Here is a 27195-nt window from a genome sequence, read left to right as displayed (position 1 = left end):
TTCAACTCTGTAATCTTCACTGTGTCACAGAGTTCAGTGAGTCCCGTTATTCACAGTATCAATCAGATCATCAGAGAACAGCTGATCAGCAATCAGTGGTGCCAACAGCGCCTCCTGTGGTGAGAGGATGCAATAATGCAATGTAGCATTTTTCCACTCAACACTTGCAGTCATGGAAACTGTCTGTTGGATCTGTGTGACGTTGCTTTCTTGGTTAGAGTTCCTCACAAATGTCCAGATGATTCTTCTAATGAGGCGTCGACCATGTTTGCAGTTCTTTGGAAGAAAACGTCGCCCTTTGCCATCCTTACTTTTCTTTGACTTCTTCAAATGCAGCTGAACTCCAGCTGGTATTTTCTTGGACTTTGCAGCTGTTTCTGGTCATCAGTTCATTCCTGCAAACCTCTGAAGCTGAACAACAATGATGCTGCATTGCTGGCTGATCCCAAAAGGTTGTGTAGGAGCCATAATTGAATGTATTGAATTTTGATGATCACTGGGTTTTTATTTGTTTGGTTGTTATGGGAGTCACGTGGGTGCTAGCGGTGACATAAATGGGCGTTGTCAGTCTGTCATTCACGGGTTTTGATTTTGACAGAGAGGAGGGCTGGGTAGCCGTAGTTTTTGTTGACCGCTGCACTACATGTTCGCTTTGTTATATTAGAGCCTGTGATGTTGTAAGAGTTTGAATCAGGAGCCGATGATACTACTCTGTAAAAAATCCCAAAGCACTTTAATTAAACGAGCAAACAATTCCATCTCTCGCATTATTGCGTAACTTTGACAGCGCGTCAGGCAAATAGGCAGGCTCCATCCCCGGCCTGTAGCGACTGTGGAAGTCGCTACATCTTTAGTCAACAAAAAAACGGCATTCTGGAGAAGCCAGCCGCAAGCAGGATCAAAGAAATCAGATCAAGGAACCTGAAAGACGCCAAGTAAGTGCAGCGCATCTGAATGGGTGAGCCCAGCAGCACCGACACACCTGACGCAATTCTGAGGAGCGCAGGTAAGAATACCTGTGCATGTCTGGTTGTGGAAAAGGAAGCGACATTGCATTAGCGCTGAGATGTTTCAAGAGGAGACACTGAATGGAATAAATGTTGGTTAAATGTGCAACGTTTTTGGCTGCGCTCTTGGATTGATGTCTGCGCTGCGTCTTATTAATTATGCTGCTTGGATGACGTTCAGATGGACAATTAAAGTGCCGTTACGTTGAAAGGATTTTATGGTCAAAGTCTATTGTGGCTTCCAGAGGATATGTTTTAATGGATGATCACTGAAGATTAAAATAAATAAATAAAAAATTGAACAAACAAACGGGAAAATCATGAGTCAAACAGGTGGTGATGATTGTTCCTCTAATGATTTGGGGGGAAAGAGAGAAAGAAAAATGACTGGAAAGGCATTGTTGAATAAAATCGAAAAATCACAAAATGAATGCAAAATATATGTTAATAAAATGAAAGGACTAATACAAAAAATGAAAGCGCTCATGCAACACAATGAAAATCTTTTTCAAATTAAGCAGTATTTGGTGGATTTAAAGGCACTGTGTGAAAAGGCTTCAAGTTCACATGTTGAGGTGTTGTCTTTGGTGCCAGAGGAAGAAGTAATAAAACAAGAGGAATGGTTTTCAAGTATCATGAAATACACCAATGTGTTTTTAAATGAAATTCAGAACTGGATAAATCAAAGAGAACAAAATGCTGCCGTTTGTCCAAAGCAAATCAATTTATTGGAAAACAATGTTGCATCAAATACTGAGACAGAAGTGGAGGATGATATCAAGCCAAGTGATAGTGTTTCAAATGTTGAAAGCCACAAAACTTCTTCATCAAGATCTTCATTCATTCATTTCATTCATTTATTTATTCATTTTCAGGCACAACAAATACCTATATTGAACATAAAATACACAAAACAAAAAACAAAAATTGCCTGAAAAAGGAGTGGGACGAAGAAAACTTATTAAAGCCCACCCCTATACTCACTCATCAACAAAAAAAACAATAAACTTCCCGCAGCTACGCCCATCATTGCATACAGACCCATCAACAGCTCCGGGCACATACAAGCATCTAAGCGGCAGCTCGCAACCAACAATTAGAGCCTTCATAACTGAATACAGAATATATAAATTATAAATTGCATTACCACAGGTAACAGGCAGTAATAACTACAAGTAACAGACACACATACATATACATACATATATATCTACACACACAAGTACATATATGTACATACATACGCACACTTTATTTATTTTTTTTTTATTTTGGAATCCATACCAGCAATGGTAAGAGGACAGACATTACAGAGCACACTAAAGCATCATTGAGTATACTGTGACCAGACCAACTGTTTGTAGAGAAATTTAAATCTATGAATATTTTTGCATTGTTTCAATTGTAAACTCAGACTGTTCCAGATTTTCACACCACATACAGACACACAAAAACCTTTACGGGTTGTTCGAGTTCTGGGTAATTTGAATTCTCCAAAGCCTCTCACATTATAAACCTTTTCTCGAATTTCAAATCTAGTTTGTAAATTTGCCGGTAAAAGCTTAGTAAAAGCTTTATAAAAAATTATGGATGTATTGTAATTAACCAGATCCTGGAATTTAAGTAACTTTGCCTGAAGAAAGAATTTGTGAGTATGATCTAGATAACCAGCCTTGTGAATAATACGCAGTGCTCGTTTCTGTACTGTGACTAATGGATTAGTTGTATTTTTATATGTATTTCCCCACACTTCCACACAATATGTAAGATATGGAAGAACCAGGGTACAGTACAGAGTACGAAGTGCATCTTTATCAAGGAATTGTTTCACTTTGTTCAAAACTGCGAGGCTTCTAGAAATTTTGGTTTTTATGTGTCTGACGTGGGGTTTCCATGAAATTTTGTTATCAATTATAACTCCCAAAAATTTGTTTTCACTCACATTATCAATTGGTACACCTTCAATGATAATTGGTAATTCTATATTATATTTTAAATTACCAAAAAACATTGCTTTAGTTTTATTTATATTTAATGATAATTTATTTATGTCCATCCATTTTTTTATTAATTGTAGCTCCCTGTTTACGGTCATTACAAGATCAGTATAATCATCGCTACTGAAAAATATGTTGGTGTCATCTGCGAACAGTATGAGTTTAAGTACTTGAGAAACATCAAAAATATCATTTATGTATACATTGAAAAGTTTTGGTCCCAACACTGACCCTTGGGGAACACCACATGTAATACCAAGTTTCTCTGAATGGTAATGCCCTATGCTAACATATTGTTCCCGACCCGTTAGGTAACTTTTTAACCAGTTACCAGCTTTCCCTCGAATACCATATCTTTCCAATTTATCCAGTAAAATTGAGTGATTGATTGTGTCGAAGGCCTTTTTGAGATCAACAAAAATACCAACTGCATATTTATTTTTATCCAGTGTATCAGTAATTTCTTCTACTGCCTCAATTATCGCCATTGAAGTGGTTCTTTGCGTTCTGAAACCATACTGACCAACATTTATTATTTGATGTTTTTCAAGGAATTTTTCTAATCTTGAATTAAAAAGTTTTTCTAGAACTTTTGAGAATTGAGGCAGTAGAGAAATAGGCCTATAATTGGTAAAACTGTGTTTGTCATTACTTTTATATAGTGGTATTACTTTCGCAATTTTCATTTTTTTTGGAAAACAACCGGACTGAAATGATAAATTACAGATATATGTTAAGGGACTAGCAATATTCAGAATAACCTGTTTAACTACAGACATATTTATGTCATGATAATCCATTGAAGACTTACTTTTACATTTTAATGTGATATTTATTACTTCTTGCTCATTTGTAGCTGAGAGGAACAGTGAAAAGGGATTTGATTTTATATTACTGATATTTTCATTTTTATGACACGGGATGTCCGCTGCTAGTTCAGGGCCAACATTTATGAAGAATTTATTGAACCCATCGACAATATTACTCATGTTGTGATTTTCACCATTTGCATCAGTAAAATATTCAGGATATGATGTTCCAGAAGATCCTTGTTTAATTAAGTTGTTTAACACATCCCAAGTTCCTTTTATATTGTTTTTATTTTCATATAATCTTCTTCTATAATAAAGTTGTTTGCTCGTTCTTATAATATCAGTCAATTTATTTCTATATGCTTTATATCTTTGTTCCACTTCTTTTGTTTTTACTTTGATAAACTGTTTATACAGATTGTTTTTCTTTTTGCAAGCATTAATAATTCCTTTTGTGAGCCAAGGACTTTTTATCTTTTTTTTCTTTGTCATGTGTTCGTTTACAGGACAATGTTTATTGTACCACATAGTAAAAATATCTAGAAAATTATCATAAGCCTTGTCCACATCTGACTCTTCATACACCGAACTCCAATCTTGTTGTGCTAAATCGAAATTGAAGGCATGAATTGCTTCTTCATTTATTGTTCGCTTTGCTATCATGATCTTGGTATCTATTTTTTTTAAATCACAGTCACACAAAGTAAAAACTGGTAAGTGGTCAGTTATATCACAGACAAGCAGGCCACTATTAATTTGGAAATCCATGACATTAGTAAAAATATTGTCAATAATAGTGGCGCTATGTGATGTTATTCTGCTTGGCTTTGTTATTGTTGGATATAGTGATAAGCTGTACATTGTGTCAGTAAAGTCATCAATGGCTTTTAACCTTGTTGGATTTAGCAAATCAATGTTAAAATCACCACAGATAAATAGTAATTTTTGGTTCACCGAAGCAAACGTTTTTTCTATCCATTCATTAAAAGTGTCAATACTTGAACTGGGTGTCCGATATATACAACTTATTATAACATTTCTCTTTTTTTCATTCATAATCTCAATAGTCAAACATTCCAAAATTCCATCAATAGCCATAGACATAGTTGTTACAACATTATATTTTATAGAGTTATGAACATATATAGCAACCCCGCCGCCCGCCTTATTTAATCTATTCATGTATTTTAAATCATATCCATTCAAACAAAAATCTATTCCTTTATCGACATTGAACCAAGTTTCAGTGATGGCTATAACACTAAAGGGGCGAGAAAATTGTTGCAAATAGTCCTTAATGAAATCAAAATTAGAGTACATACTTCTGCTGTTAAAGTGAATTAATGAGAGCTTCCCGTCTAGGTTAATTTCTTTTTCATATTGTTCCTGAGTGAAATAATTACAATTTTTAACAAAAGAAGAGAGAAAGTTACTTTCAGAATCTATTTCTGGATCTATTATATTATGCTCCTTATATTCACAATCTAGATCAATTACTTTCTGTTGAAGAACTAATTTCAACGTGTCCATGTCATTTCCTGGTGTAATTGATACATTGGTGTCAGTTATACTTGTCCAGATCCTCCATGTTCCTCACTATCAGTACTTTTGCCTCTTCTGGTGTCCCGTTTAGCTTAATGAAAATCTTACAGTTTGTTACCCATGTATGTTGTATTTTACCGTTCTTCTTCAGTTGCCTTGCCTTCCTCGCGATGTCTGCGTTTTTTCGTGTCAGATGCTCATTAATGAAAACGTCCGTGCCTTTCAGTTTGCGTCCTTGTTTCAGCAGTGCGACCTTGTTCTTCCGATTGACAAATCTCATAATGACGGCCGGCGGTCTGTCACTCCTCCTGGGCAGTGAGTGACATGCTTCTATGTGCTCCAGGTCCATCTCTATCCCCTTGCTTTGGAGGAAGGACGCCACCTGTTGCTCCACCGAGCGGGTCTCCTCGTCGCTGGGCTCCCCGACGTTCCCGGCCACCGCGCGCGCGTACGAGCGCGGCTTGATTTTAATACCGCTGATGACCACGTCGTTCGTACGGGTGTACTGCTCCAGCTCATCCACCCGCCGCTCGAGATCCATGATCCGTCTGTCCTTCTCGGCATTTTGGAGGCGTAGCTGTTTTACCTCCTCCAGAAGCCCCAGAAGCAGCTCCTGCTGTGCCCTGACTGCGGCCACGTCTCCGCACAGCGCTCCGAGGGAGGTTTTAATGTCCTCAACCTCCTCTGGTGTTGGGCCTTTCTTGGGTGGCATACTGAAGCGAGAGCACGAGGCGGCCACCACGAAGGACCCGGAAGCGGAATTTCTGATGATGGCGCCTGGCTAGGCCTGCTGGCTGATGGTGGAGCCTGGCTGTGGCCTGCTGGCTGATGGTGGAGCCTGGCTGGGTCTGCTGGCTGTGACTTCAACTTCATCTGTTCGTATGAAAGTTGAGGCAGAGTTGGCAGCTTTAATGATAAAGCAGAAATTATTGGATGAGAAACATGTACTGGAAGAAGAGGAGGAACGTCTTCGTAAAAGAAAGGAAAGGCTAAAATTGGACACTGAAATTGCTGAAAAAATGGCTACAATAAATGTCCTTAAAGCTCAAAGTATAACAAGCAAAAAAGGATCTTTAAAAGTTTCAGATGGAATGAATTCATACATTTCCCATGAAAGATCTAAACAAACCCTTAATGTTGATGCATTGGAATTTATACCTCACATTTCTGCAAAACAAAATTCATTGACTAATGCTGAAACTAAAAACAGGAGAAAAGATAAAACCCAGGAATGTGTCATGCAACAAGCCGTGCTGACTGAATCTTCTCAAAATAAGCATCCTCGACAATATTCAGTTATTCCTTCAAACCCATCTGATGCAAATGGACAAAATGACTGTTATACAAATGGTATGGTGGAACTGGAACCACAAAATGATGTTATTGGAATAATGACTAAACAAAACGAAATAACAACACTCTTAATCCAACAACAAAGCCTCTTTTCTTTACCAAAGAGAGAAATACCTCATTTTGATGGAGATCCACTTCAATATTATTCATTTATTAAAGCATTTGAGAATGCAGTTGAGTGCAATACGAAGAATAACAGCGATCGTTTATATTTTTTGGAATTGTACACAAGAGGCCATGCAAAGGAATTGGTGAGAAGCTGTCAACAAATGAACTCGGATCGTGGTTATCGCAAGGCAAAATCACTGTTAAAGGAGCACTATGGCGATGAACAGAAGGTCGCAGCTGCATATCTGGACAAGGCACTTTCATGGCCATCAATTAAAACAGAGGAAGTAAAAGCTCTTCAGAACTACAGTTTGTTCCTCAGGGGATGCTGTAATGCAATGGAGGAGGTGCAGCCAGCATCTGAGTGATTTGGACATGCCTTCTAATATGGTGAACATTATTAAAAAATTGCCGTATAAATTTAGGGACAAATGGAGAAGCCATGTTTGTGACCTGCAAGAAAGGCATAAAAGAAGAGCCAAATTTATGGATATTGCAGACTTTTTGGAGAAGCAAATAAGAATATTAACTGATCCTGTATTCGGTAATATTCAAGATTCTCCGCTTTCTTTACCAATAAAAGGAATGAGTAAAGCCAAGTATCAAGGCAGACCTGGAAATAAAGGAACAAGCTTTGCCACCACTATGCAAGTTGTGGAGAGTACACCTAAGCCTGCGGAAATGGAAATGAAAATTAATCAGGTTGGAAGAAACGTCTGTATTTGTTGTGGAGGAAGACATATGTTGGACGTCTGTGCACAGTTGGGAAAAATGGCTCATGAGAAGAAGATAACCTTCTTAAAGGAAAATGGCATCTGTTTTGGCTGATTGTGTATAGGACACATCAGTAAAGATTGCCGTAAGAGGATTTCCTGTTCCAAATGCAGCCGGAAACATCCCACCATCCTGCACAAAGAAAGTTCACCTTCTGAAAAGACCGACAGGAACATGCAGCCGCATGTGAGCACACTGGTGTCGAGTGGTCTTACAGGGGCTGGAGACGAGGATTGTAAACTGCCCATTGTGCCTGTCCAAGTAAAGTCAAAGAAAGGAAGCAACATTATTACAACGTATGCTTTTTTGGACCAAGGGAGCACAGCAGTTTTCTGCACTGAGAGTCTGATGCGCAGACTTCACCTTGAGGGAAGGAAAGGAAACATCCTCCTCAGAACCATGGGCCAGGAAAGAATTGTGAGCAGCAACACTTTATCAGGACTGGAGGTTGCCGCTCTTTGTGGTGACGAATTTCTGGAACTGCCAAAAGTGTACACACAGGAGTCCATGCCTGTACATAAAGGAAATATTACAACACCAGGAGATATTGAAGGATGGGCACATTTAAAACACATAACCCTGCCTCAAATAAATGCAGGAATCGAACTTCTGATTGGAACGAACATTCCCAAAGCCTCTGGAAGTGGTGTGTAGTGTGGATCGAGGACCGTATGCCGTAAGGACAAGGCTTGGCTGGACCATCAATGGACCACTTTCAGGAAACTGTGAAGCTACAGGTGATCAGAAGCATCCACAAGTTACAGTCAACAGAATTTCTGTTGTCACGCTGGAGGAGCTTTGGCAGCAACAGTTCAAGAATGACTTTCCTGAGAGCAAAGTTGATGAGCAGGTTGGATTGTCAAGAGAGGATCAGAGATTTCTGGAAATAGTGACTAACTCTGCCAAATATGTGGGTGGTCATATCCAGATAGCATTACCTTTTCGGAATGCCAGTATCAGTATGCCAAACAATAAGAAAGTTGTTCAACAACGTCTGCGCTTTCTAAAAAAGAGATTTGAGAGAGACACAGTGTTTCATACGGAGTACAAAGTCTTCATGAATGAGCTTCTGGCTAAAGGTTATGCTGAAAAGGTCCCGGAAGAGGAGATCAATCGCAATGATGGCAAGCTGTGGTATATACCACACCATGGTGTTTACCATCCGACCAAGAAGAAACTCAGAGTTGTGTTTGACTGTGGAATGAGTTATCAGGGAACATCTTTAAACTCCCAACTCTTACAAGGACCTGATCTTACAAGCTCTTTAATAGGAGTGATCACAAGATTCAGGAAGGAGCCAGTTGTAGTTATGGGAGATATTGAATCCATGTTCCATCAAGTCATGATTCTAGCTGAAGATAAAGATCTATTGAGATTTCTCTGGTGGCCTAAAGGTGATCTGGAACAACCAACATCTGAATACAGGATGAATGTACATCTCTTCGGGGCAACTTCGTCATCAAGTTGTGCCAACTTTGCAGTCAGAAAGTGTGCGGATGACTTTGGACATCTCTACAGTGAGGAAGCTGTGAAGAAGTTGTTGCACTGTTTTTATGTGGATGATTGTCTTGTGTCCGTTGAAACTGATGAGGAAGCACTGTTAATGTACCACGAGTTGGTTTCTTTGTGTGCCAAAGGAGGATTTCTGCTCAAAAAGTGGATCACCAACAAGCCTGCAGTGCTGGAATCAAATCCTGAAAGTCACAGAGCCATAGGAATGAAAGAGTTGAACATGGAATTGGATTCCTCAATGACCGAGCGAGTTTTGGGCGTGGAATGGTGTATAAAATCAGACTCTTTTAAATTCAAGATTGCGCTCAAGGACAGACCGCTTACCAGAAGAGGAATCCTTTCAATTGTCAGTTCTATCTATGATCCTCTTGGAATGCTAAGTCCTGTGGTCTTAACTGCTAAGAAAATCCTAAGAGATCTATGCCAGGAAGGAATCGGCTGGGACAATAATGTAACCGAGCTGTTTTCCAAAAGATGGTTAACATGGCTCCAGCAGCTCCAGCTATTGAGCAAGTTTGAAGTGAGTCGTTGTTTGAAACCTGATGGATTTGGAGAAATCAAGAGTGCTCAGTTGCACCATTTCTGTGATGCCAGTGAGGATGGGTATGGAACAGTGACCTATCTGCTGATTGAAAACATCTGTTCAGAACGACACTGTGCGTTTGTTATGGGAAAAGCTCGTGTCGCTCCTCTTAAATCCTTTACCATCCCGAGGATGGAGCTCATTGCAGCAACCATGGCCAGTCGATTAGATGTACTCTGGAGGAAAGAGCTGCAGATGGAACTTCTGGATTCTGTGTTTTGGACAGACAGTGCTTCTGTTCTTAAATACATCAGGAGTGAAACTTCAAGATTCAAGGTTTTTGTGGCCAACCGAGTTTCACAAATCTTAAGAGTTTCATCTTCCTCGCAATGGAGATATGTGGACACTGCCAGCAATCCAGCAGATATGGCCTCAAGAGGAGTGAAAGTCGATGTTTTTATGAAGAATACAAAGTGGTTGTCTGGGCCTCAGTATCTTCTACAATCTAGGAGTGAATGGCCTGTCTACCCAGATGACATCAGTCTGCTTGCATCTGATGATCCTGAGGTAAAAACAGTTGCCACAGTGAGTGTTGAGCAAGCTGGAGAAAATTCTGTTACTCGCTTGTTTAAACATTTTTCCACCTGGACACGTCTTAAGAAGTCAGTGGCATGGCTGTTAAAATTTAAGGACTTGCTTCTGTCCTTTGCGAAGAAAAGGAGAGAATTGTGTTCAAGCTTATCACAGTCAGAGGTCACCAAAGAGCAACAGAAATCATTTGTGGAAGAAAAGCTGAGGAACTTTAAGAGAACATCTGTGATTAAGAATCTTACAGTGGAAGATCTGGACAAAGCTGAGGTTGTCATTATCAATTTCTGTCAGAAGAGGAGATTTTCCTTGGAGCTTGTGAGTCTGGAGAAGGGACAACCCATTATAAAATCAAGTCCTCTAAGAAGACTCTGTCCACAGCTGCATGATGGAATTCTCAGAGTAGGTGGGAGACTTGGTAGATCATCGATGCCGGTTGAGGTGAAACATCCCATAATACTAGCAAAGGATCAACACATTTCCAAGCTCTTGCTTAGACACATACATCAGGAAGTTGGACATGGTGGTCGTAACCACATGCTGTCTAAGCTAAGAGAAAAGTACTGGTTGATTGGAGCTAGTACAGCAATAAGAAAAGTGTTATCTAAATGTGTCATCTGTCGACGTCTTAATGCTCCACCAGTGAATCAACAGATGGCGGATTTGCCCAATGAAAGAATCATTCCAGATGAACCTCCATTCACGCGGGTGGGAGTGGATTACTTCGGACCCTTCAGTGTAAAAAGTAGGAGCGTGGTGAAGAGATATGGTGTTATATTCACCTGCCTTGCTATCCGTGCTGTTCACATTGAGGTTGCTCCATCACTGGATACTGACTCTTTCGTTAATGCGTTCAGACGTTTCAATGCAAGAAGAAGGTCTTCATACATTACTTTGTGAGGTTGAAGCCATCATTAACAGCCGCCCAATTACCAAAGCCTCAATGGATCCTAACGACCTGGAAGCTTTGACCCCTAATCATCTTCTTCTGTTAAAGACCTCACCGATATTACCACCAGGAGTATTCCATTCCACTGATATGTACACACACAGAAGATGGAAACAAGTCCAATACATGTCTGACTTGTTTTGGAAAAGATGGGTGAAGGAATACCTACTACAGCAACAGGAACGTCAGCGATGGATTGGAGTAAAAAGGAACCTCATCGTGGGAGATCTGGTTCTCATCATGGACAGTTCGGCATCTCGAAACTCTTGGCCAATGGGACGTGTGATAAAGACTTTTCCTGACCGAAGAGGATTCGTTCGTCAAGTTCGGATTAAAACTCAGACTAGTTGCCTGGATCGACCTATTACTAAATTGTGTCTACTGCTGGAGGCAGATCACAGTTAAAGACTTCTGGGTCCAATTATCAGACTTTGATTGTATTTGGACATAAAATGTCTCTCATTTTTCTTTAAAAATAGACTTTAAGATTACCTATAGGATTCCTGCGGGTAATATTGAAATACAGTAAATGCTTGACTTTTTTCTGCATGTTTTATGTCTCCTAGTTGGTTAATTATGGGTAATTATTAGAAGGGATCCTAATAATTAGGGGCTGGTGTGTAGGAGCCATAATTGAATGTATTGAATTTTGATGATCACTGGGTTTTTATTTGTTTGGTTGTTATGGGAGTCACGTGGGTGCTAGCGGTGACATAAATGGGCGTTGTCAGTCTGTCATTCACGGGTTTTGATTTTGACAGAGAGGAGGGCTGGGTAGCCGTAGTTTTTGTTGACCGCTGCACTACATGTTCGCTTCGTTATATTAGAGCCTGTGATGTTGTAAGAGTTTGAATCAGGAGCCGATGATACTACTCTGTAAAAAATCCCAAAGCACTTTAATTAAACGAGCAAACAATTCCATCTCTCGCATTATTGCGTAACTTTGACAGCGCGTCAGGCAAATAGGCAGGCTCCATCCCCGGCCTGTAGCGACTGTGGAAGTCGCTACAGGTTGATTCTGTTCATCTGGACGTTTTCAGAAACGTTTGCTCACTGATCAGGTGACTTCTTCAGTCTCAGCTGACTGCAGCTTTACAAGCTTACAAACAGCACATTTGCACAATGACTGAAAGCAGCAGCACCTGATATATATGATACTAATATAATACATATACATATATAATCCATACTAATGATGAAGGAACTGAGCTCACAGTCCATTGTTCATTCAGTGAACTACTCAGTTTATTTTGGGCCTCAGAAATGCTCACTCTGTTTGTACATCACTGTCAGCAATAGACTCATTCTGCTGTGTGGACAGGAACACATGTGACATCATTTCCTGTTTGTTTGTGACTGAAGAGGAAGAAGTTTACAAGGAATCATTTAGAAGAGTTTCAAACATCAACTGATTGAATCCATGAATCTGAAAACGTGTTTGTGAGTGAAAGAGACAGACATGTACAGACTGAACTATCTGTTCAACAGTCAGAGTGTTTCTGTAACAGGAGACACTCTTTACACTCCACTCAGCACAGGGACACTGACCCACCAGTATACCAGACCATAAACCCAGGATAAAGAGTTTGAGTGAATGTGGTGTTGAAGGTGTGGAGGTGGATCAGAGTGTCAGAGGAGACTCTGTAGAAGGACAGAGTGCCAGCAGGACAGTCCACATACACTGCTGCTCTGTTAGAGACAGAGGAGGAGGAGGAGGAGGAGATGGAGGAGATGGATGTTTCTCTGTTATTGTGCCTGACAGAACGAGGACCATCATCATAGCAGTACATACTCCAGGACTGATCATTGCTTCCAAACACACAGTCTCTGCCTCCTTTCCTTCTGATGCTTCTGTAACTCACTGATATAAAAACGTTTCCTCTCCACTCGACCTCCCAGTAACAGCGACCAGTCAGACCATTTCTACACAGCAGCTGATAAAAATCGAATCTGTCTGGATGATCAGGATATGACTGAACCTCCTCCACACGTGTCACCTTCCTGTTGTTGTCAGACAGTTGGAGCTTTGTGTTCACTGTGTTTGTGTCGATTGTGAGTTGACAGGAATCTGATGGAGAGAACAAACACAATCCAGCTGCAGTTATTGATCCATCATCTGTTCATTGATTGACACTTTGATGATGACTCCTGACATGATGAAGATGGTTGAATGTGTGCTGCTTTGTTTTCATGAATCCCATTAAAAACACACTTACACTTCCTCAGACCTGGTCTCAACCATCGGACTCCAGCAGGCTCCACCCTGAAAGGAGGAGGGGGGTCAGAGCAGCACAGTCAGCATGCACACATGGACATTACATGGCTCTCACACACACACTGTTACACACTGAGCTCAAAGCTCGGCTCCACTGTTTTATTCAAAGAAATCTACATTTATTTATCAGCACATTTAAAAACAGCTTGAGCCAAAGTGCTGCACAGAGTAGAGAGAAAATAGGAAACATACACAGTAATGACTATAAAGACTGGTCAGGATTGAAAGCTACAGAGTACAAATGTGTTTCCAACCGGCTTTTAAAAATGTCCAGTGTTGGTGACGACCTGATGTGAAGGGCGACTGTTCCAGAGTTTGGCTGCAGCCATCGATAAAGCTCACCTCTGTTTTTACGTCTAGTTCTGGTCAGAAGCTGCTTATCTGCAGACCTGAGGGCTCCACTTGGATTCTTTTGTTAAAGAGAGATAAGATGGAGCCAATCCATTCACAGATTTAAAGACAACCAGATCTGGAAGTGGATTCTACCACGTACTGGTAACCAGTGGAAAAAGCTGGTGATGGGTCGTCTAGCACAGACCCACCGCTGGAACCAGACAATTGATGAGGGAGAGAACTGTGACAGCGCCGTTCCTTCACTTGACCTCAGTCGCTCTCGTCTGCTCCCTCGTAACACTGCTCTTTATTGAGCTTACATGAATATGCACAAGTTCATTATGACGTCTTACACAGGTATGAACAAAGAGTACCAGTCTGTGCATAGTGTGTGTGTGTGTGTGTGTGTGTGTGTGTGTGTGTGTTCCAGATGTGACCCTGTGACCCCAAAGCTGGTGCTAAGAGTCCAGCGGTCCCCCTAACAAAGGGCTCTTATACTTAACCAGACACAGAGCAGGTGTCCTCCTACACCAGGGGTCTCAAACTCGCGGCCCGAGGGCCAATTGCGGCCCGCAGGACGATAGTTTTTGGCCCCACCTTAATATGAAAATGTAATGTTAGTTTGATAATGTATGACACTTTACAGTGTTGTGGGCGGAGCTGAACTAACCCACCAATCAGGGTGGGATATGGATCTCAGGGGACACCAGCCGGGCTTGATGCAAGCAGGGAAACATTTCTCAATGAGTCAAAGTTCCAGCAGCGTTGCCCTGGAGTGTTTCTTTCTTTCCTGTGCCTGGCTGGCTTCCTCCTTTCTATTGGGCAAACGCCGACATTCGCCCCAGCGCGCTGCGTTCACAACACTTCAAAAAAAGTTGTTTTTTTAAGTTGCTGCCCAGCGGGACATTATACGTATATAGATTTATACACACGTCAGTGGGATTTAAAGTTATTTTTCCACAGAGAGAGATCTCATATTAACTCTCACAGTGATGCGTAGGCGGCGGGATAAAAGAAAAGTCATGAACTCAATGCAGCCCAATTTAGTCTGCAGTCACATAGCGACACCTGTTCATCGGCAACAACAGTCCCCGGTAACCCGGACTAATTATAGGGTCGCACCGTAATTTGTGGCTCGATGTTTTTATTTGCATCACTGCGTTTGCATTGCAGCAAACATGAACATTACATATATTTCAATATAATGTAAAAGCAGTCAAAACAACTAACATCAGAAACAGCTGATGTTATTTGTTATATGTCACGGTGTCATTTCCGCTTCTTTCTCCTGTAACAACAGCCCGGCGCCGTGAGCAGTCGCCTTTTTTGCGCTCGCTATCCCTGCACTTTCTACCATCTGCAAACGCCACGGTGTTCGTGTCGTCATGAAAGACATGAACATCGAGTGTAAAAACAAAGGAGACTGCTACCGGCTTTTTATCTGCCGATCGCCGTGCTACGGTTGCAAGAAAAAGAAGCAGAAATGACGTTCTCTACGCGTTGAGACTCACAGTAATTCCAATGCATGGCCAGACCACCGCTCAGCAGATATTTACAAGCTGTGTGATGCCATTGAGAATGTTGGTTTGCCATGGAAGAGGTTTGTTGGAATAACAACAGATGGAGCGCCATCAATGACAGGGAGGAAAAATGGACTGGTGGCACAAAACAAACTGGAAGAGGAAGGCGTGGAGGAGGCCATTGCTCTGCACTGCATCATCCATCAGCAGGTCCTTTGCAGCAAATGCCTGAAGTTTGACAATGTGATGTCTATTGTTGTGAAATGCATCAACCAAATCAGATCCAGGGGCTTAAAGCACCGAAGGTTCTGTGCTTTTTTAGAGGAAATGGAGTCAGAATATGGGGATGTGCTCGACTTCACTGAGGTACGTTGGCTCAGCAGGGGAAATGTATTAAAGAGACTTTTTGAGTTGAGAGCAGAAGTGAAGCCTTCATGGAGAAGGATGGAGTTAGTGTTCCTGTGCTAACTGATCCCAAATGGCTCATGGACTCAGCTTTTCTTGTTGATATGACACATGAGCTTAATGTACTGAACAAGACGTTACAAGGCCAGGGGCAACTTGTCAGTGCTGCCTATGACAACGTGAGAGCATTCTCCACAAAACTGGCGCTCTGGAAAGCTCAGCTCTCTCAGACAAACCTTTGCCATTTCCCAGCATGCAAGGCACTCGTGGATGCAGGCACACCATTCAGTGCTGACGAGTATGTTGATGTCATTTTGAGGCTACAGGAGGAATTTGATCACAGATTTGCTGACTTCAAGACACACAGAGCCACCTTTCACATTTTTGCGGACCCCGTCTCCTTTGATGTGCAAGATGCCCCTTCTGTGCTTCAAATGGAGCTCATTGAGCTGCAGTGCAACTCTGAACTCAAAGCAAAGTTCAGGGAGGTGAGTGGAAAAGCAGACAAGCTTGGACAATTTTTGAGAGACTTGAGCCCTAGTTTCCCTCGGCTTTCCCGAATGTTCAAGTGGACCATGTGCCTTTTTGGTAGCACATACTTGTGCCAAAAGCTCTTCTCCACTTTGAACTTCAATAAGTCCAAGTACAGGTCCAGACTTACGGATGATCATCATCAAGACATACTGAGGGTCGCAACTGCTTCCTCCCTCAGGCCAAATCTGGCTCGGCTATGCGAGAGGAAACGCTGCCAGGTCTCTAGCAGCAAGGAGTAGGCAAGAGAAGCCATGTTCAGAAGAACAGTTCATTTTCTACAGTGTTCCATTCATGTTCAGAAGAAGGTTATAGAACTGTTAATACAGACATTTCAATCTAAACACAGCAGATATAGAAGACTGAAAGATACACACAAGTTCACTGACTAAAAATATCTTATTATTGTTTTATTTATGTATTACAGATTGATTTTTTTTCTTATTAATTCTTAATTTGTTTATTTATTTTTCATATTTTGTGTTAAAAATAAAAATAAAGAGATTTGAGAAGATTGGAATTTTTTAACCATGCCTTTCTTGTGGAAAACCTAATGCGGCCCAGCCTCACCCAGACTCTGCCTGCAGCGGCCCCCAGCTAAATTGAGTTTGAGACCCCTGTCCTACACCATAAATCAGTAAGAGAGGGTACGACCTCTCTCATGGCCCCAAGTGCTGTGTGCATGCCAGAGCACTCTGGAAGGCACACAGAGTCTTTACAGACTACTAAGGATCAAACCTCTATCATCATGCAATCGATTATACAACTCTAAGCATATATGAGTAAATATTTCTAAGCATAAATGACAATCAACAATATAAACCTTACAGCTGGTTTTAATAACAGAATTCATTTGTTTCTCAACCGAGAAAGAGCTATCGAGAAACACTCCTAAATCTTTAGTTCTGAACTTTTCCAGTGGGCCAAGGTCAACATTATCTGCTAATGCTAAATAGGCTGCCGTTATTAACTAATGCTAATTTGATGCGAATTAGCATTATGCACTAATGCTAACACTTTTTAACAATGTGAGTAGCTAATGCTAACACTATTTCCCTTAACTTTATAACAATGTGAACGGCTAATGCTAACACTCTTTTTCCTAGCATTGCAACATCTGAGCTGCTAATGCTAAGTAGGCCGCCATTAGCACCTACGTCTAATTTAAGGCAAATACGCATTAGAACCTAATGCTCATATCGTTTTCCTTTGCTTTATAGCAATGTGAGCAGCTACTGCTAAATAGCATTAGCTAATAACAGCAGTCTAATTTAATGCAAGTTAGCATCATTTGCATTATAACGATGTGAGGAGTTAATGCTAAGTATGCTGCCATTAGTGGCTAATTCTAATTAGGGGTGAATAATTATTACAAGCTAATGCTAATATTGTTTTCTCTTCCCTTTTAACAATGTGAGCAGCTAGTGCTAGGTAGGCTGAAGCTAGCAGCTAATGCTAAAGCTAAAGATAATTTGATGTGAATTAGCATTACATTAGTGAGGAGTTAATGCTAAGTAGACTGCCATTAGCAGGTAATGCAAATTTTAGGTGAATAGGAATTGGCAGCTAATGCTAATACCATATTTTCTTGCTTTAATCCTTTAAAACTGGTCAGAGTGGGCAAACTCCGTTTTGCGCAACTATTTTTAAATCCCGGTAGCACTGTAACCACGTGAGCTAGCGCAATAATTTTTTTTGCATATGAAACCTGAGGAGTTGTACTTACATCTTATGCCATCAGCTTGTCCTAGGTTACAGTTTCCTTCCACATATGCTTAAGACTCATATTGCACTGCTGGAAATAGTTTATTTTGATGCATATGCTGTTATTTTGCAAATTTGCAGTATAATATTTATTTTCGTTTTTCCTGCAGTATATATAAATTGGTGTATTTCAAAAATAAAACTATGAAGGCACTCAAAATAAATTTCCTGTGGTGGAAAACTATTTTGTGCAACTTTTTTTTTGTATTTACAGTTTTGAGGGAAAAGCCTCTTAAATTTCTCTAACTAGAAATATATGTTAAAAAAACAAAAACGATTTTCAATTTTTTTGTAGTTTATTGCACTTTTTTGCAATTTATGTAATTACTATGCACTTAATACATACATATTATTAAAATTTAGGCTGTAATGGTTGTATTGATGTATAGCAACTTGAAATGCTCCCAAAAATGGCTCCACAGCAGGTAAAAATATAATATAAGCTCTGGCGGACTTGGTTCTATGGTAGGTCTTAAAGGGTTAAATCAATATCAGTAGCTAATCCGATTGTTCAGTCTGACGTCAGGTGAAGCCATTTTTATGCATTTAAGAGCTGTGTTGAATTCAACATTACAAACTGAACATTAGAACTATCCGCTTCTCCTGGATTTTCCTGATTTAACATTTCAATATGATTCATTTTTGTTCTCTACACCTGCCGTCATCACTTCAATTATTCCCACTGTGGATTTGATCATATTGTTTGCCCAGCATCTCTACATTTTCCCATCCATACTACCTGGAGCTCATTAATACTATTAATACTGGAAACTGCTGTTGAAGCCTGATGGTGACACTTTCTGGTGAAGAAGTGAATTGCAGTAACAGGACTGGCTGGCTTATGATACACTGGACATTTCCAGCGCTTTGTTTTCTCTGCTCACAGACAACACAGATACACGCATGTATATACAGCCCACGTCCAGCTCTGCATGCACTCCTTCTGCTCCATTTCTATAGAGAATAAACAACGTAACACAATCATTCTCCATTGTTTTCAACTCAACCAGCTGCATTTAATGAAGGAGTTTGAATTTACTTTACAACAGCTGCTGTTGTTTCCTGTCTGCATTCATGTTCTTAACCCTTTAAGACCTACCATAGAACCAAGTCCACTAGAGCTTATATTATATTTTTACCTGCTGTGGAGCCATTTTTGGGAGCATTTCAAGTTGCTATACATCAATACAACCATTATAGCCGAGATTTTAATAATATCTATTCATTAAGTGCATAGTAATTACATAAATTGCAAAAAAGTGCAATAAACTACAAAAAAATTGAAAATCGTTTTTGCTTTTTTAACATATATTTGTAGTTAGAGAAATTTAAGAGGCTTATCCCTCAAAACTGTAAATACAAAAAAGTTGCACAACCACAGGAAATTTATTTTGAGTGTCTTCATAGTTTTATTTTTGAAATACACCAATTTTTATACACTGCAGGAAAAACGAAAATAAATATTATAGTGCAAATTTGCAAAAAAGCAGCATATGCATCAAAATAAACTATTTCCAGCAGTGCAATATGAGTCCTAAGCATCCCAGAAACGACACAGAAAGTCATAAAGTCAAAGATAACTTTTAAAAAGACGAGTATAGGCCCTAAGGCCCTGATAGTAAAAAAGACTACATTTCCGCGAAAATGACGTCACTTCCGGTTTCGGGCAGGTAATGGCGGACATGCAAAAGTTCGCGCTGACGTCTATTCCAACGTAGGAAGTGTTACGAACAGCTGATCGGCATGTTTCTGGAATATTATGTTTTTGTTCCTGCAAGCGCTTTTTATGCAGTTTTTGCAAAGCTTTATGTGGAAGGAAACTGTAACCTAGGACAAGCTGATGGCATAAGATGTAAGTACAACTCCTCCGGTTTCATATGCAAAAAAAATTTTTGCGCTAGCTTACGTGGTTGCAGTGCTACTGGGATTTAAAAATAGTTACGCAAAACAGAGCGTGCCCGCTCCGATCAGCTGTAAAGGGTTAACTGTACTCCACACATTCTGAACTGGTGTAGTTCTTCCTAAAGTACTGCAGTATTCCTGCCAGTACATCCTCTTAGTTTTCCTAACTGTTTCCTCTGATGCTCGTTGCTATTCTTTCCTCAATGCAAATTCATGCTAAGCTCCTTCATATCCATCCCTGTTTCTAAACCTGTAATAATTGCTTTAATGTGTCTTTGGCCTAATTATGAGTCTGTCCACATGTTTGTAGTTCCCCACTTGCTTTGGTTTCTTAGCTCTGATTCTCTGAAATTTATCCTTGAAATCATTTACTGGCATCTCTCCCTCTCACTCCCACTATCCCCAGAACACCAGAGTATTCATCTCCTGGTTTATCCTATGGCCTCTTTGCATTTTCTCCAATCATCCCTGTTTCTAGAGTCTCGCCCCATCTGCAGGCAGTCCAAAAGAAACTGCCTCTGCCATTTTCTTTTTCTTAATCTTTGATTTTTCTCTTCACTTTCTCCATTGGGTCTTCTTAGACGCACTTTCCAGAAAGCAGCAACATTTTTTGTGCCCCATTTTTCAAATTGTGCATCTTACTTCAGCTTAATGTGTTTCCTGTTTTGTTTTTACACAGGTCATGTAAAAGAAATCCTACCAGAGGCTCGACAAAGCTGAACTGAAAGACAGCACAGGCAATAAATCAGAGCAGCACAAAACTTAAGCACACATATATATGGTGATTTAACAAATCATGTCTGTTGTAAATGAGTAAGCCATTTATCGACCTGACTCAGGTTTTAAATCATCATCAGAAAAGACTGAATCCTGACCTGAGAATTGTACACTTTGGACTCTCCACTGCAGAAAATAGAAGCTTCACTCCTGAATCCTGCAGGTTGTTGTTACCCAGGTCCAGCTCTGTCAGACGGGAGGACTGGGAGCTCAGGACTGAGGACAGAGCTTCACAGCTTCTGTCTGACAGGTTACAGCCACTCAGTCTGAAGAAAGGATGACAAGAAGACATGAAACACTTGTGTTAAAGTATATTCATGGTGCCATGAGGAGCTACTACATTTACAATATTTCAACACTGTTTCAGGACATGCTGGAATCCTTATTGCCTCATGTTACAAAAGACAAATGTGGCAGTTTACTGTGACTTGCATGGATTCATTAAAAAAACAAAACATACACACAATGTTAATTTTTTCCAAATTAAATTGATTAAATGATGTTAATTGATGAAAAAAAAATCGATATCGCTTGATCTGACCTCAGCGTTTCCAGTTTGCAGTATTGACTCTTTATCCCAGCAGACAGAAGCTTCACTCCTGAATCCTGCAGGTTGTTGTTACCCAGGTCCAGCTCTGTCAGATGGGAGGACTGGGAGCTCAGGACTGAGGACAGAGCTTCACAGCTTCTGTCTGACAGGTTACAGCCACTCAGTCTGAAATCAAGCGGGAAGGGAGACAAGATCAACCAAACAAATCAGAGCTTTATTGCTTTTTTATTGTTTTTAAGCAGAAATCAGTGAGGTGCTGGTAGATTCTGTTCTTTTGGTTTATTACCCAACAACACACACATACACTAATATTTGTGACTTTTGTAATAGTAGCATTTACAATGCAAAGCAACAGCGATCACAGATTGAAGGGGCCTGAATAAAACTACAATGCAGTGATTTTTAAGATGACCTGTTCTTCCAATTTCCAACAACAGATTTCTCCAACCTTACAGTTAAAAATAATTCTTTATCTCATACTGAATCTTGGTGCACCTCCCCCCAGTTTATTAAAATGAAGAGGTACTGAAGTTGCTGTAAGTGATGTGTGATGCCACTGATTTCCTTCCTGATCCAATACAAAGTAAAATTCAGGCTGGTATCTGCGATACTGATGAAAACTATTCCTTCAGAATCAATACAAGACATCATAAGAAAATATGATGTTTTGTATAACATAAAAAGCCTGAATTTTAAAATATTCAGTTAATAATCAAAAACAGATGTGACTGAAAATAATAAAACTGAGAAACATTTTATGGCCATTCGATCCTTTTACAACCACTGCAAGAGCTTGGTTGGCATAGCCGGCAATACGTTGGATAGTAATAAGTCCGGTGGGTGATGGGCTCCACCAGGGCTGCCCTTTGTCACCGATTCTGTTCATAAATTTTATGTTTAAAGGCTGTATCAAAAGTATTCAAGTTACAATATTGTAGTCAAAAGTTCTCCTTTTTTCTTTTATACTATACAACTACGCTGGCTCATGGTTTTAGGACATGGATCTGTCATGGAAGAAATCTATGACCACTTTTAATCAACATTTTAAAAATAAACATGATCACAGATTTACTCACAGAGCCTTGTTGGAGGCTTTGACCACTGGCAGCAGCCTCAGAAGAGCCTCCTCTGAAGCAGAGTATTTCTTCAGGTCAAACACATCCAGATCTTCTTCTGATGACAGTAAGATGAAGACCAGAGCTGACCACTGAGCAGGAGACAGTTCATCTGTGGAGAGACTTCCTGATCTCAGGGACTGTTGGATCTCCTCCACTAGAGAACGATCATTCAGTTCATTCAGACAGTGGATCAGATTGATGCTTTTCTCTGCAGACAGATTCTCACTGAGCTTCTCCTTGATGTACTGGACTGTTTCCTGATTGGTCTGTGAGCTACTTCCTGTCTGTGTCAGCAGACATCGTAGGAGAGTCTGATTGGTCTGCAGTGAAAGACCCAGGAGGAAGCGGAGGAACAAGTCCAGGTGTCCATTTGGACTCTGTAAGGCCTTGTTCACAGCACTCTGGTGGAGAGATTGAAGTTTTAGTTTGTTAAATAGTTTAGACCATGTAGAGGTTGTTTGTTGTTGTTCCAGCAGATTGAGTCCAGAGTTGATGAAGGTCCGATGGACATGAAGAGCAGCCAGAAACTCCTGAACACTCAGATGGATGAAGCAGAACACCTTGTCCTGGTACAGTCCGCTCTCCTCTTTAAAGATCTGTGTGAACACTCCTGAGTACACTGAGGCTGCTCTGATATCGATGCCACACTCTGTCAGGTCTGATTCATAGAAGATCAGGTTTCCTTTCTGCAGCTGATCAAAAGCCAGTTTTCCCAGAGACTCCATCATCTTCCTGCTCTCTGGACTCCAGTGTGGATCTGTCTCAGCTCCTCCATCATACTTGACCTTCTTCACTTTGGCCTGAACCACCAGGAAGTGGATGTACATCTCAGTCAGGGTCTTGGGCAGCTGTCCTCCCTCTCTGGTTTCCAGCACATCCTCCAGAACTGTAGCAGTGATCCAGCAGAAGACTGGGATGTGGCACATGATGTGGAGGCTTCGTGATGTCTTGATGTGGGAGATGATCCTGCTGGCCTGCTCCTCATCTCTGAATCTCTTCCTGAAGTACTCCTCCTTCTGTGGGTCAGTGAACCCTCTGACCTCTGTCACCATGCCAACACAGTCAGGAGGGATCTGATTGGCTGCTGCAGGTCGTGTGGTTATCCAGAGGCGAGCAGAGGGAAGCAGTTTCCCCCTGATGAGGTTTATCAGCAGCACATCCACTGAGGTGGACTTTCTAGGGTCAGTTAGGATTGTAGTTTTGTGGAAGTCCAGAGGAAGTCGACACTCATCCAGACCATCAAAGATGAACACAACCTGGAAGTCTTCAAAGCTGCAGATTCCTGCTTCTTTGGTTTCAGTAAAGAAGTGATCAACAAGTCCCACCAAGCTGAACTTTTCCTCTTTCAGCACATTCAGCTCTCTGAAAGTGAATGGAAATATGAACTGGATGTCCTGGTTGGCTTTGTCTTCAGCCCAGTCCAGGCTGTGTTTCTGTGTTAAGACTGTTTTCCCAATGCCAGCCACTCCCTTTGTCAGCACTGTTCTGATTGGTTCATCTCTTCCAGGTGAGGCTTTAAAGATGTCTTCTTGCCTGATGGTTGTTTCTGGTCTGTCTGGTTTCCTGGATGCTGTTTCAATCTGTCTGACCTCATGTTCATCATTGACCTCTGCAGTCCCTCCCTCTGTGATGTAGAGCTCTGTGTAGATCTGATTCAGGAGGGTTGGGTTTCCTGCTTTAGCGATGCCCTCAAACACACACTGGAACTTCTTCTTCAGGGTGGATTTAAGGTTACGATGACAAACTGCAGCTTGAAGTTCTGAATGAGAAGAAAAATAAACACTCAATTCCAAAAAGAACTAATCTTTAAAACATGTTGCTCCATCTTCCATCTCTGGAAAATGTTCATTTATCCAGCAGCTTAAATCTTTAGATAAATCCTCTTACTGCTCTGCAGACGGTCAGCCAGCTCCTCCTGCTTCATTCTCCTCAGGAAGTCCACTGTGATCTTCACAAACGCCTCTCTGCTGCTGCTCCTCTGACTCTCTAAGCATTCTGGGTAACCTGGACTCAGAACCTTCTGGATCTTCTTCAGCTCGTTCTTCACAAAAGTGATGATGTTGTCCTCCAGCAGCTGGAACAGAATATTTATGAATGAGCCAATCAGACTGAAATCATGGAGCCAAACATCAGATCCATGTTGGACACACTGACGATCCACTGGTCTACAAAGAGCAGCATGGAGATGACTGTGAACAGAACAGATGTAACAGTAGTTGTTGTACATGTACAGACCATAAATATGGAGTCCAGCTGTGTTTGATGCTGCTGGGCAGACTGACCACTGGGAACCTCTGAGCTCTGCTGCTCCACTCTGTGGAGGAACCATGAAGGATTAGATCAACACAGGATAAAGATCCAGGAGTTTCTGCTCAAATAACTTCATCTGAATCAAGTCTGTCAAGTTTTAAACTCTCAGATTGTGAACATATCAGTAATTTTCAGTCTGTTTTCATGGACGTCCTTTCAGTGGTGATGTCAGGGATGATTTTGAAGAAGCTCATCAAACTGAACCATCAGCAGATCACTGCTCCAAAACCAGAACATGATCAGAGTCTCCCTCCACCACCAGAACACCAGCTTTACTAACGTGGTAGATCAGTGTAGTACAGATCAATAACTGATGAGTCATTTGATCAAAATCACTGAGTGCTTCACGTCTGACCCTCTGATGCTTCTGTAGACATTTTGCATATTTAATGAATGTCTGACAGTTTTACATTCATTCTATGAACACAGTGGAAATGTTGTGTTATAGTCTCCATGTTGTTTCCAGCATCATAAATTCTTAAGTTCAGAAAATTCGATTCTTTCTTCACAGCTGAAAAACAACAACATTTATTCTCTATTGAAATCTGCATCGTCCACTCCAAAGGTCACAATCTGAAGGTAACATCTGGTTTTGTTCCCTGTGGTTAACTCTGAGCATCAGTATGGTGGGATTTATCCACTACATCCACACCACTGTGGTTCAGTGTTGTCCTGATGGAGTAACAGCAGCCAGTATGATCCAGGCTTTAGCTGCTGGGTCTCTGTGTGACCTCTCAGACTGTTTAACAGATCAGACACAAAGAGAATCAGAGCAGCTCTGTTCTTTAAAGACAAACATGAACCCACTCAGGTCACACTTTCCCCACAGATATGAGCATCACTGTCCTCAAACAGCAAATGACCAAGTCGAACATTTGGATCTTTTCTCTTTCATTGTTTTCTTTTTAATGAATCTTTGTAACAATCTGAGGATGTTTCAGGTCATATTTATCCAGGAAACACAAACATGTAAAGGAGTCATCACAGCTCTCTGACCTCGTTGCTCCAGGTTCACCACTGAAGTCTGGATTGCTATCTTTGGACCGGTCACTCCTCACAGACGGACAGCTGGACCCTGCAGACTGTGACCTCTGACCTCTGCAGACACAAACATGATTGAAGCAGCTGTGATCACACAGACTGCAGATAATGCAGCTGTTTCCTGTCAGTAACATCCTCTTAGATTAGAGTTCAGCTTTTTACAGGAAAACTGGACAAAACTGATTTTTGTTACAAACTCATTTTCATTTCCTCTCAGCTCACAAACACAGTCAGACAATCAACCAGAGTCAACACTGATTATAATGTCAGTGCAGAATTATTTCTGTTACTCAGTGAGTTCAGCTCTCTGACCTCGTTGCTCCAGGTTCACCACTGAAGGCTGGATTATAATCTTTGGACCGGTCACTCCTCACAGACGGACAGCTGGACCCTGCAGACTCTGCTCTGTCCTCCTCTTCCTCCATCATCATCTTCAGTCAGTCTGAGAGGTAAACCACAAACACTCAGTGAGTTCACATTAACAGGAGGAACTGAGTTACAGTCGCTGACCTCTGACCTGTCATGTGACCATGAAACCAGGTCAATATGTCTGTAGGTTCAGTCATCCAGGTCATGTGATCTAAGGAGCTTGGAGAGAAAAGAGACGTCTTTAAGTTTCTGGAAGACGTTTCATCAGAGAAGCTTCTTCAGCTCTAAAACCAAACGGTGGAGAGTCCCAGATATTTAAACCTGAGAGGGAAAGAAAGCATGTCGCTGACCCACCACTGATGTTATTTCAAGGAGGAAACTGAGAGCCTTTGCACCAGGAGCACAAACATCAGCTCCAGCAATGATCCACTGATGTGTTTTTATTCCATGTATGAATGTTGTTATTGACAGAGATGACGTTTGTGTGTCAGTGATGCAGTGACTGTTGTTGTTACCTGTACAGGCTGGTTAGACTCTATGAAACAGATCATACAGATCTCTGCATGTTAGAAGAGACTATTAAAGGTCATGAATGAGACAAAGGCAGGGAGGCGTCCTTTACAGCTAAACAGCAGAGTGAGAGAACAGCCAGCACCTCTACATTTATCACATTATACAGCACATGTATGATACTGACAGGGATGAGAAGAATTTAGTGATTCTGATCCCATCATTGATATTACTTATTGATTCTCAGTAGCTCTGCTCTGACAGTCACCACCATCACTGAGCAGCATATCAAAGACATTTGTGCACATTAACTGCATGTTGTGGCTCAAATGTTTGTGCATGTTGGAGGCATTTCCTCTTTGTTGTGATCAGTGTTGGTCATTACTCAAAACAGTCATTATTACACATATTACACAGAACACTTTAATTAAAAGTAATGGAGTACGTTACTTCATTACTCCTCATAACATTACTTTGATGTTAAAATGAACAAATGAGCATGTAACAACATAAAGCTGAGGTACAGCCCCACACACCAACACAGATCCTGATGAGGTCACGTGATGTTTCTCTGAGTGTTTATGAACACAAATCAAAGATGAAACAGCACAAAGACACTTCAAAG

The 27195-nt window shown here is 40.9% G+C and overlaps 1 protein-coding gene and 1 long non-coding RNA gene across 2 annotated transcripts; one reads left to right on the top strand and one right to left on the bottom strand.

The window, feature by feature from the left end:
• Positions 1-382: 382 nt before the first annotated feature.
• LOC146679595 (uncharacterized) lies at positions 383-12241 on the top strand. Its single transcript, XR_014918550.1, has 2 exons — positions 383-452; positions 12177-12241. It is a non-coding gene; the product is annotated as an uncharacterized LOC146679595 (long non-coding RNA).
• Positions 12184-26170, bottom strand: LOC146679594 (protein NLRC3-like). The gene is made up of 9 exons (XM_085450248.1): positions 26004-26170; positions 25647-25748; positions 24576-24654; positions 24228-24414; positions 22299-24099; positions 21214-21387; positions 20771-20938; positions 13382-13428; positions 12184-13233 (listed from the first exon to the last, which is right to left on the bottom strand). Exons 1-9 carry the CDS (start codon positions 26120-26122, stop codon positions 12695-12697), a joined length of 3216 nt encoding a protein of 1071 aa, XP_085306374.1. The 5' UTR covers positions 26123-26170; the 3' UTR covers positions 12184-12694.
• Between the last annotated feature and the right edge of the window lie 1025 nt (positions 26171-27195).

The sequence above is a fragment of the Copadichromis virginalis genome, unplaced genomic scaffold, assembly GCF_057382275.1.
Source record: "Copadichromis virginalis isolate Kocher_CV1m ecotype Utaka unplaced genomic scaffold, C_Virginalis_male_GT1.1 unmapped_scaffold_1, whole genome shotgun sequence".
NCBI lineage: Eukaryota > Metazoa > Chordata > Actinopteri > Cichliformes > Cichlidae > Copadichromis > Copadichromis virginalis.
Note: the sequence above shows the minus strand (reverse complement) of the source record. Positions and strands in the feature narration are given on the sequence as shown.